The 18,437-nt window shown below is 33.8% G+C and overlaps 2 protein-coding genes across 7 annotated transcripts in view; one reads left to right on the top strand and one right to left on the bottom strand.

Moving 5' to 3' along the window:
- Nucleotides 1–66: 66 nt before the first annotated feature.
- On the bottom strand, nt 67–1,844 carry LOC119633138 (pleiotropic regulator 1). The gene is made up of 3 exons (XM_038026442.1): nt 1,679–1,844; nt 229–1,557; nt 67–156 (listed from the first exon to the last, which is right to left on the bottom strand). Exons 1-2 carry the CDS (start codon nt 1,789–1,791, stop codon nt 234–236), a joined length of 1,437 nt encoding a protein of 478 aa, XP_037882370.1. The 5' UTR covers nt 1,792–1,844; the 3' UTR covers nt 67–156; nt 229–233.
- Nucleotides 1,845–2,369: 525 nt separating this feature from the next.
- LOC119632884 (dedicator of cytokinesis protein 9) overlaps nt 2,370–18,437 on the top strand; it is a 42,668-nt gene continuing 26,600 nt past the window's right edge. For 2 of the 6 annotated variants that reach the window (XM_038026033.1, XM_038026032.1), the window contains exons 1-2: nt 2,372–2,946; nt 10,746–10,784. In XM_038026033.1, coding sequence (XP_037881961.1) covers nt 2,848–2,946; nt 10,746–10,784 — 138 coding nt within the window. In that variant the 5' untranslated portion in view covers nt 2,372–2,847. Of the gene's footprint in view, nt 2,947–10,745; nt 10,785–18,437 lie in introns of all 6 variants that reach the window. The other 4 variants (XM_038026037.1, XM_038026036.1, XM_038026034.1 and 1 more) reach the window with 3 other exon arrangements.

The following is an 18,437-nucleotide window of genomic DNA, read 5'->3' as shown; positions in this document are numbered from 1 at the left end:
AATTATCCCGACGAAATAACGAAGTTGTCATGCTTCCTTTGCATTTGAATTGCAGCAACATCTGCACGAAAAGATAGCTCCATAGTATTTTTCAAAAACATGTTTTTGTCTTAAAAAAAATCACTTAGCAAAAAATGCCGGTCATTGATGCTTTTACTGTAATGAGGAGACATATATTATGATATAAATGAAATTGTAATAAATTTTTATTTATATAGATATGTATACATTTTTTAAAATTTACGACGTTTGAGTATTTCTGGACGCCAATTAACTGGGTGAGTGTCTTCAGACGCCTCCTCATCTTCCTTGTAAATTTTTATTGTCTTATCAGCTTCGGCGGTAATTAAACGTGAACCTGATTGATCGAAAGCCATAGCAAATATACCGGCTTCGCTATCCATTGAACCGGGTTGTAAGGGAGCTTGAAATCGTTGAAAATTATATCCCGTCCGCCAATCCCAGAAAAACATAGTACCATTGTCACCGCCGGAAACTAAAACGCCGTCGGCATTAACAGCCATACAATTAACGATAGCATTGTGGCCGGAAATATTTTGTATAAAATTGCCTTCTGGGCAACGCCACTGTTTAATATTATCGGGAGACGCAGACGCAAACATATACAGAGTGGGATGTAGAACAATACTACGTACAGATTTCTTGTGATTAGTAAGTGTACAAACACTCTTGCCAGCAGCTAAATCCCATAGACGAATGGTGGAATCATGCGAACCGGTTATGATTTGAGGATTTACGGCTTGAGCCACTACACTCGCCACAGTATTGGTGTGACCAGTTAATGTGTGTATGTTAGCCTTGGTGCGCATATCCCAAATTCGCGCTGTGGAATCACGACCAGACGTAGCTAAAACGTCAATTGTAGGGTGCAAAGCCATGGAATAAACGGCCGAAAGATGACCATGGTAATGACGTATAACTTTATTGTATTCTAAATCCCAGCACTTCACCTGTCTATCTTCTCCGCAACTAAATAAATACGGATGTTTCGTACTGACCGCCAAGCCTCTCACTGTGCTTACATGCCCAGTGAGGGAAAGCTTAAGTTTTCCACTAGCCAAATCCCAAATCTTAATTACACGATCCCCTGCGCCGGTCGCAAACCATTCGTTTTGCGGTTCCACAGCGATGCAGCGAACCCAACCTAAATGACCAGATATAACACGCGCTAACTTCCATGGTGCATGCCAGGTAGGTTTCGGAATTGCAGGTGCTTTCTTAGGAATTAGTTGAACATTACTAGTGCTGTTTACAGATGGACGTATACCAGTCATGGCAACCATCGCCGTGCTTGAAGGAATATCAAAATTATTTTTGTTTATTGTATCAGCCGCCAATATGGTGGCATTGGTATTGACGTTGACAGGATTGTCTTGGCCATTGGTAATATATAGAACTTTTTCCGGATTAGAGAGACTACTTTTACGACCACTGTTTGCAATTTCGGCACATTTTCTATTGCTTTCCGCCCTGGCAACTCGATCGAAAACCAAACTATAGCTGTCATGTGCTTTAATAGATTTACGTATTTTTTCCCTGTTCGTAAAAAATAATACACATTTAATACAAATAAAAATTGATAAAGTGCCGCACTTTTCATTTTGTTTTGATTGGTGCTATTTTGGCATTTTTACTCATAGCGGATAAAAGTACTTACAATTTGTCGTCTATTTCTGGTAGTGCTCCTTGGTTTGAAACAAACATATCGTGAGTACGTTTTAAAGAACGAAATATTAAAGTATGAACGCTGTGCCTTTGAACTTCGTCCATTTTGCAGTTATTATAACCTGGTAAATGTTTTTGTCAATTATATTTATTTCTTCCAAAACACCAGGAAGAGTTGCCAGAGTTTGGATCTCATATAAGTTTTAATGATCCAATACCCCAAGTTAATAAAGAATTTCTGTTTAGGTCTTGGCAACCCTTATCAATAGCGAACTTTTTCAGCATATTGTTTGTAGAAGAGAGAAAAATTCAGTTAGTTGCGTTTTTGCGTTTATGCAAGCATATTAGGCGGGTTGAAGATTTTATTTTAATTAAATGAAATAGCAGAATATTTTAGCAATTATTATTGTTTATTTTTACAATTATGTGCATACACTTTTATTATTAGTTTCAAAGTATTCTACAACAACAAAAATATTGTGAGAAAATTTTATATAAAACAATTTAAAATTGAACGTACAAGGAAAAAATTACTGTTTATGTATTCGACAAAAAAAGGAAGTGCAAAAAAATTGACAGTATTTGTGTGGGTGTGTGAAGATTCTAAATACAATTGTATAAAAAGGAAATTAAAGAATTTTTAAAGAATTCGACCAATCATATAAATAATTATTAAGGCTTATAAAATTAAAAGGCATTATTAACTAAAAAAGCAAAGTTAATACATAAATATAAATTCTGTTTCTCATCATTCTAGTGTAGAGATAAAATAAAAATTGGAAAAATAATCCTTGAAATATTAAATGCGTATCTAAATAAAAAGTTCATTCGTACATAATAACCAGAATGTAGCGAACAAGAATAAATTCCTGCCACAATATCTTTCAAACGCAAAAACAGGATTACTCATCAGTTTGTTTGTGCAACAACAACAATTCCGTCACCTTTAGCTAAGTAGCTTCCCCAAACAGGGCAAAAGAATGTGCACTTCAAAATATTATTAAGAATGCTTGGTTATATGTTTAACACAATTCAATTTATTTGACAATATATGTGAGAAATTGGCGATTGTTTTTTAAGTGTGCTAGAACGTACTCGAGAAGTAAGTTGCATTGTTTTTAAATTAATACAAGATTCCTTTTTGATAATTGGAAGCGCAATATGACGGAACGTAAATTTACTCGAGCTTTAAATAAGCCGGGTATGGCAGCGCAATTGCGTGAAAGTGTTTCGCAAGTAGTTAGAGAGAGTGCAGTGTTGGTAAGTGTCCAAAATTTCCCTCCGCAAACAAAAACACATTTTTGTCATTTATTTTTTACAAAACTTAATTTCGTATTAAATGTCAGTTAATATATAAACAAAAAAAGGGTGTGTTTTTGAAGTTTTTATTCTCTTACATTGTACATTGCGTTGCACTTCAGTGCATTTTAGGACATTTTTGTGGTTTACGACTTTGCGATTGTGCGTGCGTGTATATTTTTTCGCTCTAACAATTTAGATATTTTAGAATAATATTTTCATACTCACTTAAGATTTTCGTTTTTACGTGATGATACGTGACGCGCTATTTACTTTCACGATTTATGTAGGATCGATCGCCTGGTTTGCCAGCTGTAACAGAAATGGCGGGCGTTTGAGATCTCGCTATACTTTTTAACCCTAACTAATAACAATTAATCATTATAATTTAAATCGATAACTCAAATAATTGGGCAACCATTACACTAAACCCCGAAATGTTAAGGTATCTAATATTCGACTAGAATCGAATTCCGTCGTTTGCCTCGATTTTTAATTGTTTTGCTTGTTTGTGGTTGTTATGACAGTCGCACTTACCTACTGAAGTATTTGTCGGTTGCTACTGCAGTAGCAAAGGAAGTAAATTTGATAAACAGTTACAGATGTTCAAGAAAAATACGCTAGAAATGTATGTGGTAACATGAACTTTAACTAGTGAGATAACAACTTCCAATTGAGATGAATAGTACTATAAACCATAGAACAAAGATTAGTATATGTTCAGTCGTAGCAAGAACAAACAATTTCCAAGTGTACGGAGAAAGAAAATAAATTTCATACATCATATGCCCATCTAATAAGAGATCTAAAAAATCGTCAGTTGTTCATAGTCTCGTCAATTATCGTTATTGATATGGGATCAAGTGAAAAATTCAAGAAATTTCAAGCATATTGGTTTAATTAAATCTAATGTGCGTCACGTTGACTAATAATCTGAGAAAAGCAGCATGCGCTCATTTTCAGTTTCACACCATGAAGAGAGTGTAGCGTAGGACAAAACAAAGCGTGCTCGGATAGGACAAGATCTGGAGATCTCAAATTCGTGTGTGGGGTTTGGCCTAATGTAAGGAAATGGCTTTTCTCAAACATGGACGCTTTATTACGCGCTTTCATCACACTATTTGTTGACAGTATTGTTTGGCCAAATCGGATCGGTGTACGATGTGTGATTTTTTTTCTATTTACCGTGTTCAAAGCATTATTTTAGATGCCGCATATCTTACCATTCGTGCAGCTTTATTCATCTTGGATTGTGGTTTGTTTTGCATATTATGCGATTCACTTTTCATCGTCCAGTATCAGTCTTCCTAGATGTCAATAGTTTTATTTTCACCGTTGGTACTCCGAAATAAATTCCGTTATACGTTTTCCTGTAGTTTTTTGTCGTACCTAAATGTCTAGCTCCTTTTTCTATCCGTCGAAAGGGAAATGGTTTACAGTTTTATTCGTCATTGTTATGTTACAAAAAATGTGGCAGGTTCCCTTTAACTTTAAAAAATGTAATCGGTTTTATGAAGAGCTTGGATAGCGAAAGCCCTGTGCGTCTTTAACATTAAATTGTTCAAAACATAGTCGGATGAGTTTAGGACAGCACCTTCACCACAAACACTATAAAATTTTCCACAAGCCTTTGAGACGTTGTTGCATTTGTCGACGTGAGCTTATTAAATAAAGAAAATTTTTAAGATGATACTTTTATATAGATTTACGTGAAATAGATGAATATAGGTGACATTTTCTAGTTTGGCCGCACTAGACACTCAAAGTTTGGTGTCCTTCCGTACGCATTTTTCGCTTATATACCAAATTTCAAAAAATTGTTAAAAATAGTTTCCGTAAACAGAATTTGAATTGCTTTAGCTTGTTTCAAAGGCATTTTCATATAGATGTCCACAAAGGTATTTTACGTGGTTTAATATGGGCGGAGTACGCGTTCAAATCCAACTTTATCGTAATTTTAAATATTTAGCAATGCTCTGTTAAACCGTTTACAGAGTTTTGTTAACAGATATGGTAGGCGTCTTTGCAAGTTAAATTCGAATTTGTCTTCACATCCTTTTTTTTATTGAAGGAACATTAGTGTTAGTATTGTCATAGAAAAGGGAGTCTAACGTCATCTATTAAAGTAACCGCCGCGAACTTTTTTCATTTGTCTCTTATTTTAATGGAACATTTTCTAAAGATGACGAAAGACGAATTCGAAGCGCCCACTAAGCTTTAGTAGAGGGTAAAAATTTGGGTCGAACAATTAGTAATTGTAAATGAATTTTAGCCATGTTAGTTTGTAGCCGAGAAACAAAAATTTAAGGAGAAATGTGCTGACAAGAATCCCCGGTCTGCGCGCTCCCCTCCAGTATGTGCATTCAATTACATGTTACTTGAACTGTCTAACTATGAACATTAACATAGAATTATGAAGGGGAGATACCGAGAGGATTGATGTAAACCAAATATAAATCCCTTTAAACTATAGGTAAATAGAAAATTTTATTTTTTATTATTGTTATTACATTTAATTTAGCCAGAGAAATAAATACTAAGACCAAAATTGTTAGAGCGCCAGCATCTGAAGCTATCGGCTTTATTAAAAACTCTACCGCACTTGATGTTTGAACCCACGATCATTGAGTTGTTAGTCGGGATCCTTTGTGCATTCATTCACTCAGTTGGAGATTTATTGGAAATTTATTTTAGTAATATTGATAGACTAAAAATCCTGAAATGAAACCAAATTTTTAAATTTCAACTCCCACAACTAGTAAAAAGAATATCATATCAATTCTCTTACGAATTTATAAGAAATACTCGGCACTGAGCACTGCAAGTCAACGTAAAAATTCTACCGATTGTTATTTTTTGTTGTTTATTGCATTTTTCCCTTCAAAATAGCATCAAGTTGTTTTTGTAGGCCAGTATATATGTAAGTATATATGTAAGTATAAGAGCAAGCTGTGGGGGTGATTAGTAGAAATCTCTCATTTCCGTACTTATATAAAATTACAACATGCATAGCCATGGGCACAAATGAGTAGCATGGACTTAAACTAAAACTCCAATACAAAATTCTTTTAACTACTTATATACAATTGGAATATTTTATTCTAAAACAATTAATACATAAAAGACAATTGTTTATTTACTATAATTTGTACGGAATTTTTCTATAACTAGAGTAATTTATGATATTCCTACGTGCAAAGGAATTTATTGCGTCATATTCAAAATTTTTATACCCTACATCATTTGCTGCACATTGCTATATGACATTTGTGCGGATGTATACAACGTCGAGAAGCAGTTGAAGTAGACTCATTTTTTATTATACCGACCAGTTTTGAATCAATTTAAGCTTGTCTGTCCATCTTGTTTGCTTGTGTTCAACCTACTGGCTGCAAATTTTCCAAACATTTTGACGAGATTTGGTACATTGACGTATTAAGATCCATTCGAAATTGTTCGGTTCGGAGCACATATTCCACCATTTCCCTTATTTTGATAAGTCATTACATGAGCCACTGCAGGGTGTAGATCGTAGGGTGTGCAATGGTAAGCCCTGGCCCATTATAGTATTTTCGCTTGTTTAAACTGCAACAAAAGCATAATATTTATAAAATGACTCGGTGGATCAATCATCTAATGTATCATTTTTAAAAAATGGAATGGATAATTTTAGTCGCTGGTGCTCACCTTGTTTTACTAATAAAATTTATTTCTTTGCTCTAATAACTGTAATAATAGGTTGTTCGCAAAGCAAACTCCTTTTCTTTATGAAAACGATAGACGATTTCCTTACAGTATAGGAATAGTTTAGCAAGAACGGTCGAATTCGATGAATTTAATCTCTCAGCGATCTCATGAGTTGTTATTCGCCGGTTTGTACTAATTAATGGCTTTATTCCGTCCTCAACTGGGTTTGCGGAAGGTGATGCATCGTCATTTGATTGAAATTACCGGATGAAAGGCTTGCAAACCAGTTGTGGTACTAACGCTCCGTCAATATATCTTCTTTATGCACATCGAAGAATTGTTCCTCTGCTTGAACAGCATCTTTTCGATAATCGAAAAGTGAAATAAGCCGAAAACGCTGCTTTTCATATTCCGTACATGAAAGGGCTCCAACCGAAAACTATCTCGTAAAATCAATCGAATTTTTTCACAAGCAGCTAGCTGTTAAAATTTATAATGATTATGCGGCTTAAGTGTGAAGTTCGCTGTGACAAAATATTATGAAGTTCTCTACTGGGACGAAACGAAACTACTTTCCCAACAATTCCATGTTAATAGCAATAACAATAATAAAGAATATTTTTTCCACTCTTTCTTTCGTAAAATGTTGAAAAACTTTTTTTTATGTTGATTCTCATGGTGTACTGTAGTGCTGTTTATATGCACATGGCTGTATACTTGAAAAAAATGCATAAAATACGATGATAAGCATTGGAAGGCGGATGTGACTCAAAATATATTTTTAAAAAGATTCGCTTTTATCGAAGCTGCTTATTTCTATAAAAATACACAACGGGACTACTGCAATGTGCATAAAATTGATTAAAGTTTGATTCAACTGCCGCCATTTTTCTTGATACCGAGGCCCTGGGAGTCACAAAAACTGAAATGCAAAGCTGAAAGCATTATATTTGCAGAGCTTTATATACTTTGTCTGACATTACTAACTGGATGTTGTCAATAAATTCTTCATTTAAGAGTTTACTGATTAAATATTTATATATATATATACATATATATATATATATATACATATATTTTCAATGTTTTCATAGATGTATTAAGTATCTATGACAGTGCACAATGTTCAGTGCAAAACTTTAATAAACACATACTGGAAAATTATGTATGAAGTGATTACACACTAGCAAGCATTGCTTATAAAGGTATAATGAGGTCATTGTCAAAACAGTAGAAAGCAGGCAACCAAGCATAGAAATGTATTTTGTCTTCTACTGACAAAACTTTTACACGAATGTAGTTCAAGGACTTTCGTTAAAAAAGCGCTATAAAGAAGTTTTTATCTTTAATCGATTATAAAAAACTGGAAAGAATTTTATTTGGCGTTCTAGTCTAGTCTAGGCGCTAAGCTTTCCGGTCTTTCAGCAAGATTGATATAGCGCTTTTCCCAACAGAAGAGTTTAGCGGCATGTAGCCAACAAGCCATACCATACTATAAAAGGTAACGGTACATAGATAATTAAAAAAAAAATTTGTGACGATTGTTACTTCACTAGAGAGAATGAGTCAAAGTTCCGAAGAAACTTTACACATCACTTCCGCAAAGGCGATTATGCTGCGCAGTCTTTTGAAAACATTCACGCTACTGTAGTGGCAAAAATGTCAAAGACACGTTATCATCTGATCTACTAATAGTTGGTAAAGGATTGAGGAAGATACCGTTCATCTTATGACATCGCTATGGAACTAGGCATTGACTGGATGCAAAACGTTCAGTTGGTTCTCCTTGCCTTGCAAATTCACCCTTAGTTTAGTGAGAGGGAGTGCCAACAACACGCATCACACTGGCACACGGACGGATAGGCTTAGCTAAATCAATTCGGAATTTCGCGCTGATCAGTACTGTTTATACTCTACAGGATCTCTGAAGTTTCCCTTTGGATGCTACATATATTATGAAGAAAAACAAAATAATTATACCCCCATCTTACAGTGCTGTGCATAAAAACAAAAATAAATTTTATAACAAATTGTATTCTTAATAATCTTGGGGCGTATAAAATGTATATTGTGCATAACGGTAAATGTGATATATAAATACAAATAGCATCCATCGTTATGACTATATGCACGCACGCCTTGTCGTGTGATATGCAGAGATAATGCAAGTTGTGTGACTGCACAAATTTAAATCAAATGAAATTTTTGTGTTTCACTTCATTAATTTGAAAGTAGATGTCTATAAATATGTACGTACACAAATCTATAAATGTATATATGCGTAAACGCATTCATATCAACATAGTTTCACTACCCGCTGCACGCTGCACGCTGCCTTTTTGTGCTTAGCTTTTTGTCTTTTTGTTTGAAAGACGGGTGGGTGTAGAAAAGTGAAACGTGGCATTCATCCCGAGATTATTCTAGGTTCCTATTCTATTGCGTAGGCATTGGCGATCGGAAGCTTTCAAAATTCTTCAGCAATTCTTCTTCTTTTCAGACAGATATCTAATCAAAATCAACTGATTAAAATCATACATATGTAATGAGAAATTCATTGGATCAAATCAGTTTGGAAAAAGTATAAAAGTATTATGTAAACATTATTTTTAGTGGCAAAGTTGTTATCTCTTAGGAAGAATCCTTACTTTTCGTAGACTAACAGTCGTGTCCTGGGCTTGTAACCGATCACTGATCAAAAGAGACAACAACGTGTTTTCATGTTACAAGTTTTGTGATTCTTTACTAAATTTGGGATCCCATAGTCATCATCATACTTAAACTCTTCAATACTAATTCTTTTTACAAGGTAAGGTTGTCAACTTAAGAGAATCACAAAAAAAAGAAACAAAGATGTTTATGATACATAGGCATATAGTTGTATTTAGTTTTACTTTTTACTACATTTCGTGCATTCTCTTTTCTCCAGCGTTCCAAATATTTCATAATATTTTGGCTTGAGTTCAAGAAATTCACTTTTTATACCGACCACCGATACAGGAAGAATATATTCATTTTGTTAACTGGTTTGCAACGCACAGAAGCAAACTTTAAGGCTTCTTTCTTGAGCAATAACAGCTCCTGCATTAATTTAATCGTGTCTGTCTGTCTGTCTGTCCGCTTGTCTGCGTAATATGTGCGGTAAAGACTCTCAAATTTGGCAGAAACATAGGAAGTTATTGCAAGCAGGTTGATATTCAAACTGAGCCAAATCGGTCGAAGAACACGCCCACAACAATGCACATGACCTGAGAACACGTCTGCTTTCTAAAGCAAAAAATTTATGTGTTTTCCTTCTTCCTGTTTTCCTTTAAAATTTTTTGATGCGGTTTTAAAAAGTGCTTTTCTTCGACATTTCCGAAGTGTAAGACAATTTTCACCCATTGTTTTCTGATTTCTGATTCTTATGTAATCATATAATTAAATTTTCTTTTCATTCCGAAAAAGAAATTTTCAAAAATTCTGATTCACAGAATAGGAGTACATTGTGTCTGAATATTGAATATAGACTGAATAGCCTACGGATGTGAAGCAGCGTGACAGCATGTGAGATTCCTACATTAATCCAAAACCCATATACTTTATGGGGTGTATGGATGTTTTAAGTGGAAGAACAAAACCAATTTGATGTCCACACTGAATGTAAAAGCACGTGATTCTAAAAGCTAATGAGTCCAATTAGAAGCGACCGTAACATGCTGATGGCCGCCCGAGTCGACAAATGGTCAGATTGAAATGCCTCAGACCTTTAAGGTAGAGTTTCTGAGGTGTACTTATAGAGCTCGCATATTGGCGAACAAATCTAGTACACCTTTGTGCTGCGGTGGTGCATATAGCATCAAAAATATATGCGTAAATAAATATGTAAATATGTATATATATATACATATATATAAATATATATATAAATAAAATAATAAATTTAACTTACAATGCTTTATTACGTCTTTTTTAATAGGAATAATAGCAATTATCTTAAAATTTTTTATAACAATTATTTTCTTTTATATTAAAAAAAAGCAAAAATGTTTTCTCTCTTTCTTTCTGTGTGAAACTTCAATGTCGTCACGGAACAGATGAAATATCCATTAAAACAGCGATGCAGTAATTATGGGGTAAAGTTTCTCTAACACTTTTCTCTTCTTATTCTCTTCCTCTGAATGTTGATATGAGATGAAATGTGATTTCTTTTTCTTTTTGTTTTTCAAAGACTTTTTCCTTTTTTCTTTTCGTATTTCACTATGTGTTTGTTCTTCTCGTGTTACATTATTCTATATGAATTTTGCGAAAAAGAATTTTTCTATTTTTTTTTCTCTACTTCTTTAAGATGAATGTTTAACGTAGTACTTACTTGCTGTATATACTGTGTATAGTTATAAGTGTGAATGCTTTCCTATAATTTATTTATTTGAGTTGTTTGAATGCATAAAAGACAACAATTACAGTTATTAAAGAAATTGGAGTAATGTTTTATAACACAACAATCAAAGTCTACTCTCTTCAATTTAATGTAAAAAAAAATTGTTTAATAATAATAACAATAAAAACTGGTAGCACAGTGGTGCGTATAGGTCCGCAAAGCATAAGATAAATATTTGTTTTATTGACAATCGGGGTATGAACGAATCAAATGCTATCGGTTTGCTCGATTCTATTGAGCCCGTTCTGCTTGCGTGTTATGTCGATCTAAACTCTTCGCTTCAGTTCCTATTTCAAGTTTTCGAAATTTGAAAACACACTCATAATAAGCAGATCGATAGAGCTATAAATCAATCAACTCGTCTTGATGACGAATTCATAAAGGTTCAGCTTGCTGTTTCGGGGTGTTACACAACGGATTAATAAAATTGTATCGCTTCGTCGAGCACAAATAAGAGAAAAGAAACAACTTTGCTGTAAGAGCAGCCACAACAATTACATCCATTGAATCGAAGACAATGATTCCCGTACACTTGAATTCAATTGTATATACTTACATACATACGTATGCTTAAATGTCTTATTATAATTTTTCTATATATCAATGCTTTATATATATATTTGTTATGTTTTATTTTTTCATTCCAGGCATTTAATGTGAAAATTTCATTTTTTTACTTTGAAATGATTCCTCAGAATATTTTTATGTCTTCCACCACAATAATGACCTTTAAATTCCTTTTATCATTTTACTCTATTAATCTATAGTGGTATATAAATTATTAAGGAATTTTTCTTTCGTTTAGTAGCAAGCTAATCGCTCGTGTTATTTTTTCGTTTTTATCATTTTATCGATATAGGGACATACAAAAATGTCTGTTCTGTAAATTATCATAAATAGAGCATAATTAAAACTTAGGCGCATTATTTAAGTAGGATACTACCCCGTGGCGACCTTAAACCCGTTAAACGATTTTGAAAAGTTAGCTTCGTATTGTAAACAAGTCAAGAGCTCTTCGGACGCCCAAGTGGGAGAGCTCTTAAAATGTTGGATGAGAAATTCCAAATAAAAAAGTGAATGTTTTTATTCTTACCTGCTTCATCTTAACTTTTATACCTTACACTACTTGTGATACAAGGGTATACTAAGTGAGGAAGTATGCAACGCCCAGACGGAATTGAGGTGCACACAGGCTTTATTATACCGATCTTCTGAATCGATTTAAGCATGTCTGTCCGTCGGTCCACTTTGTTTTCTGGTATTTTAGTAAGGTATGTTGAATTTGGTACAATGATATGCTGTAGCCCAATGACGAACCCTGTTGAAAATGGTTTGGATTGGACCAGTTTTCCGACCATGTCCCATATGAGTCGTTATATGAGGGACTATATTAAACGCAGGGGTGTGGGCCGCGGCCACTCATAGCAGTGGTTTCACTTGTTTTCAAATGAAAATTTCATGCTATTTCCTTCCTCCTTGCCTTAGCAATTTTTATTTCGTTACGACCGCGTGTCTTATTGTCTGCATTTTTTATTTCATTAATGTTTTTCAATTCCTTTAAGTTTAGTTTAAATTATTTAAATTTGAAATATGTAATAAATAATCTTAATATATATATATTTTCAAAAATCCTTTGAAATATGATGATATTCAAAAGTCCGTGACCGTATTCTACATTCTATTTTTTTGGCGGTATTTTAGGAAAGCAACATAAGATGTTTAATCATTCGCAAAGAGCATAATAAACCAAGCGATGCTTTGTCAAATTTTATATTGAACTGATTACGGAATCTTCTGCCATCGTTTTAGTTCATAAGCAAAGGAGATAATTCCTGCCTTCTAATTAACAGTATTTACCGTTAAAATAAAATAATTTAATGTTCACATAGTCAGAAAAGCTAAACCATCACGTTTCGTTTTATACATTTTGACAATCGATCAGTACAAGGAAGTCCTCTCCGCATATTTCTCGTTATTGGTTATATGTGTTTCGACACATTCATTGTCACGTTTTATTGTTGTGCTCATCTTCGCGTCTCTTTGTAAACAAAATTAATAGCAAACAAGTATACGGGGACCGGAATTGCATCAAGCGGTCATAAAACCAGCTATTTATACTATGAACCGTAGCAAAAAGAAAGAAAAAAAAAATTGCAAAAGATGTGATAATGGAATGAATATTTGTTGTTTTTCTCCTAATTTTTTCACGTAACTAAGCAACAAGTTTCACTTATTAACGAACGAAAAAATTCCATAATTACCAAAAGCGAAAGCAGCTGAGGATCGATCATCTTTCTTTCTTTTTGGGCTTTGGTTAACTAAATGCTGTCAACAACCTGTTCGTTCACTCGCAGCCGCCTGGCTGCCATTGGGTGCCAATGATTTCGGAAAGCTTAGTGCATAGATAATAAGAAATAATTATGCTTTTAAGTTCATAATTTTAACAATTTTATCGGTAATAAAGTTTTGTTTCGAAGGAAGGTGTTCGAGGGGGGAGGGGGGCATCAAGCACGCGTGTAAGCATATAACCTGTTGGCAGGCTTGCTTTTAATCTTCAGCATTTAAACTATGTGGAAATCGATTTTTTACATTTTCAGATATAAAATTTTTTCAAGTGGTTTTTTTTTTTTACAAAGTCTGTCATACCAGTGTTCTTTACAAATATTTGCGTCCTTTATTTAATTTTATTTTCGTTTGATTTGTTCTTAAATACATTTTATTATTATCGCGCTGTCTATAGGTTTTTATTTTACTTATTCCTCCATCGCCGTGGAGAGGGTGCTCGATTTCTTTTAAAGTCCACTTTAAGAGGTTAAGAGGTTCTACCAGAAAGTGAGGCAGATTGTAGTCGGGTGGAACAAGTAAGTCATTTATCTAGGTGTTCTCATCAATACGCATCAACTTGCTTTTAAATATTTTCACTAAGGAACACAGAAACTAAATGTAAAAGTTTGCATGACTATGGCTTTGGTATTTTGAATATTATTGACGCCCCTCAAATTGATAAGATGATTTTTAGAAAAATATGTTTTAATATAACTTTGAAATCAAGATTTTTATTCATTGTTAACATAACTCGTACCAGAGATATTCAATTCAGCTTTAGCCTCGGTGCTATCACTCGTCTCGTTAATGTTACCGTTCCTTTTACTTTCGTCTGAATAATTGGTGGCGCTCCTTTCAAACCTCAAAGGTAGAGACAGTTTATCAAAAAAAAAAATTTAATAATGTTACCATCGGGTCATAAGATGCACCCAAGGTTTGAATCCATTTTTCGATGTAAAAAGCTTGCATCTTAAAGTCCGAAAAATACGGTAACTTCCATCCAGGAAATCTGCTTTTTAAGGCTTTAGCACTTTTTTCATGATTTCAAATAGTTTTCTTCATCTTTTTCTGCTCTCGCTAGAGTGAGGTTATAGAGATTTTAAAAATATATTCCGGAATTTATTGCTTGTTTGACCTTTTTAATGACGTCGATGAGAATGTGTGTCAACGTATCCATATTTTATCGTTACATATTGGATACAAAAACAAATCGTGCTCGTCAACAACTATCAAAATGCTCTCTTCTCCGTCGAGTATCAGTAAACAAACCTACCCATTTTATAGGTATAAACCTATTGACAGGTACAACAACTGTTCTTTTATGAGTATATTTTCAAAGATTGATTTCCGCGTCCGCGTTAAAAATTAATGTACAGTTTTATTAAATTTTGTGAAGGTCACAAGCAAACTTTCGTTTTAATCTTTTCTTGAATTTGTGTTTTACAAAAATTTCTAATATCGACCTATGTTCAAGAATAATTTTCTATATATGGAAATCTTCAAGAGACCGATACTAAAGCCCTTCTAACCATCGGTTATATAAATTCGTGAGTTATCATCGATGTCATCTTCACATTCCTAAAAACTTCATCCGCAAACAATGAATTCTATTTTATCATTTATAACTTATTCAAGACTTCTATGTATGATGTGGTGAAGCGTAGGCAGATATGCAATTCAAGTTTAACACTTTAGTTTAGAAATAAAGCAAGCAAGCAAGAGTCACGTGTTTCCATTTAAATTTTTAAAGCTGATATTGTCAGTCTTACCAAATGAACGAATTGATATGCTTAACCGCAAAAAAAGTGCGGTTTAAAAAAACGAAGAACGCGATATATATATAAAAAATTTTTTCATTATTGAATTACTATATTTACTATTTATATGTTTGAGAAAAGTAAACAACAAGTTTTAGTAACGGATAGCTAAATAAATGACTGCTGATCTATTAGATATTCTGTTATATAAATAATGGTAGACGCTTTTACGGTGCTCTGTCGCATGCAATTATCTAAAGTTTTTTTTTTCATTAATCATTCTCAAAAGTTAAACGAGGCCAAGCTAATGTCAATATGAGTTTATTAACCTCCCCCTGCCCACGTTTACGAAAGATAAACAAGAAGCCAGACAGCAGTGATTCAAATTAAGAGCCTATGTTATGCAACAGGTTGTTTTATAGAAACTCTACAGAATTATATTAGATTTGCTAACTATGTTTGTAACGTCAGAAAAATATGTTCCGGAAACCTCCTAAAATATATTTGATCTTGAATTGAATTTCAAAAAAGGATCACTATATCGAAACTGTGTTTAAAAAACGAACTCAGTCTCTCAGTTCTTTTCTTATCAGAATCAAATCTGACACTGACACTGACAATTACGCAAATTTGAAAAGCTTTTTGAAATTATGGACTATGTGCTATTTGCGAACATAAAAGAAAATAGGGGAATTGATTTGACCATGTCTGACTGCCTACGTATATCTCTATCTGTCAGTCCGTCCGTCCGCCCGTTTAGTTTTTGAAATTCACGGCTATATTCCCAGGACCAGGGGATCAACTACAGTTGTATGCATAGTATATCCGGTTGCAATAAAAACAAACGAGAAAACATTTCAGTCGGATAAGGTCCGCAATGAAATATCCTAAACCAATTCGTTTAATGCAATTCTTGATGTATTTTCGCTATAAATAACGAAAAAATTATTGTTTGACATGAGTCAAATTTAGCAGAACGAAAGGTTAAGACCGATGTGACTCAAATTTTGATTTCCAATTGCTATTGTGGATTAATTTTCATCTTAAAATATGGAAAACATTTTTTCCAGTAACAGCTTACTATGGTTATATGCGATTTTGCTGAAGTCGGCCCCATTCGATCCACATCCCGTTACTCAATGATTTTTCATATAATGACATTTTCAAAGGGCAAGCAGTCGTAAAATTGGTCTAATCAGTTCAAAATATTTCATTTTCAATAGGTTTCATCTTAATTAAAGAAATTAAGGAAAATGTCTCATAAATTGCGAACTGAAGCTTGAGCAGTGAAGTACATGGCGAGACACCAGGCAAACAGGCAGGCAGATAAGCTTAAATCGGCTTAGAAAGTGATCCTGAGTCGATCGGTATAATAAAAAATCGCCACATGCACACCCGTACAAAATTAATGTACCTCATGCCGCAAATGGTGTAAGGTATCCTAAATGAGACATATACACGAATAAGATGAAAAGCTACCAAATCGCGTAATCAGAAACTTTGAAATATGCATGCACGATACATGGTCCGTACGATATGCTATATGATGATATATGATCGACACAACAAATGAGTGAATGTTTGTTTTATATGACAATTTAAAATCGCAAACAAACTAACCAGTGGAGGGGAGTAAAGTGTTCGACTCAGATCGTTTTTCTGGCCTATTCTTCAACTTAAATGCTAAAGTGGTTTGCATTCATTACGATTTCATAGCCAACGCTAATGAATAGCGAAACGAATGATAAACAAAATTTAAAAGCCATGTAAAATATTTTTCCGTATCATAAAAAATTAAAAAATATGAAAATGCCGTCTTTGAATGCTTTGCGATAAAAATTGAAAATAAGACAACCAGAGGAGAATGATTTTTTTATCGCATTTGAAAAGCCAATGATGTGCTTCGTCATGTGTAGCTTAAATGAAACAATGTTCTCGTCAACCGGTTTTTCTCTGTTAAATATGAATTAATGAAACATTTTTACTGATATATTAACTCTTGACAGGGCTATCAGGAGATTTGGCATTTTTATCTTTGAAGAAAATTTGGTTGGATTTTTCGGAAATTCGAAGAACTCGGACTAGAATTTAAAATTGCCAGCACCAAGATGCCTAAATGCATAACATCGGTTATTGGCAAAGAGTTCCTATGCTCCGAACTGTGTTAGGAAGAACGTGAATTAGATGTGTAACCGTATTGCCTACAGTGTCACGATTGCTTCGTCAAGAGAATTCGTCCTCGAGTGAAAAATATGCCCCAATATTAAGCTAACTATGTGTCGCTGCTCGAGCTATTGCTTACTTTGTCTCGTCGCAGGATTTCAAGCAATTTCTAATGATATCTCATCCGAAGAGTGCAGCTAAGGATGAAAGAGCGCCAATTACACACATACGCCAGTCAATTTGTCGACAGTGCCGATGCGACCCAAGCCAAGCTATAATACTTGTTACTTTTCTGAGTTCTTCTTTTCTTTTTTTCCTTTTTTTTTATACATAATATATTCTCTAGTTTTAAAACTTGTTTTGTAACTTTGTTGCTTGCATCTGTCACAAAATTGAGGGTATATTACCTTTTTCATTCCTTTTGTACGGTCAAGCGGTAGACCACAAAGCATAATATATATAATATTCACGCTTGATTCCTGCAGGAGTTTGTCTTAAAAATCTTAGTTGTTCGTGCCAGAATATTTTTGAGAATAAACTAAATGTAAATAGGAGCAATATCAGGCTCAATGCATATTAGACTACAAGCTATAATGAATATCTCGGTATAGTGTGAACAATTCCTCTTTAGCTATCGCATAGTAACTACTTTCTGATTTCAGAGAAAACACGCCCACTTTCTTAAATCCATTTTCATGTCATTTGTTATTTATTAAGCAACATAACAACAAAACACCAGTTCCTTAGACTTGCTTGGTAGATAGCTAAGGTTCTCTCTAACGCTGATAGGAATTTTTCAACATTTTGCTTTTTTTTTTTTGTTGTTAGTTATATTCCAGTGTTGCGAGTGAATGACATTTTACTTTTTATGTACATATTTGTGTTTGTTGTTGTTGTTGTTGTTGTTGTTGTCGTTTTCTCATAAAACAAATTTCGCTTATAGATGACAACTACGCCATAACAAGTACAAACCAGTATCTTTCGAAGGCATTCACATAGGAGACGCACATAAACAACACTCGTCCTTGTTTTGTTCTGGTAACAATAAACGTTACGAAAAGTTAGGCTTGTCAGAGATCGTTTTATGCGATATATGCGATAAA

Source organism: Glossina fuscipes, unplaced genomic scaffold, assembly GCF_014805625.2.
Source record: "Glossina fuscipes isolate IAEA_lab_2018 unplaced genomic scaffold, Yale_Gfus_2 2, whole genome shotgun sequence".
Lineage (NCBI taxonomy): Eukaryota > Metazoa > Arthropoda > Insecta > Diptera > Glossinidae > Glossina > Glossina fuscipes.
The sequence above is the reverse complement of the archived record's forward strand: the minus strand, read 5'-3'. Positions and strand labels throughout refer to the sequence as shown.

Excerpts from the sequence above, each read along its gene's own strand:
- LOC119633138 (XM_038026442.1), bottom strand. The coding sequence starts at position 1,791 with ATGGACGAAGTTCAAAGGCACAGCGTTCATACTTTAATATTTCGTTCT. Across the intron at positions 1,558-1,678 it reads CCAGAAATAGACGACAAATT|GGAAAAAATACGTAAATCTA; the intron begins GTAAGTACTTTT and ends TTTTACGAACAG.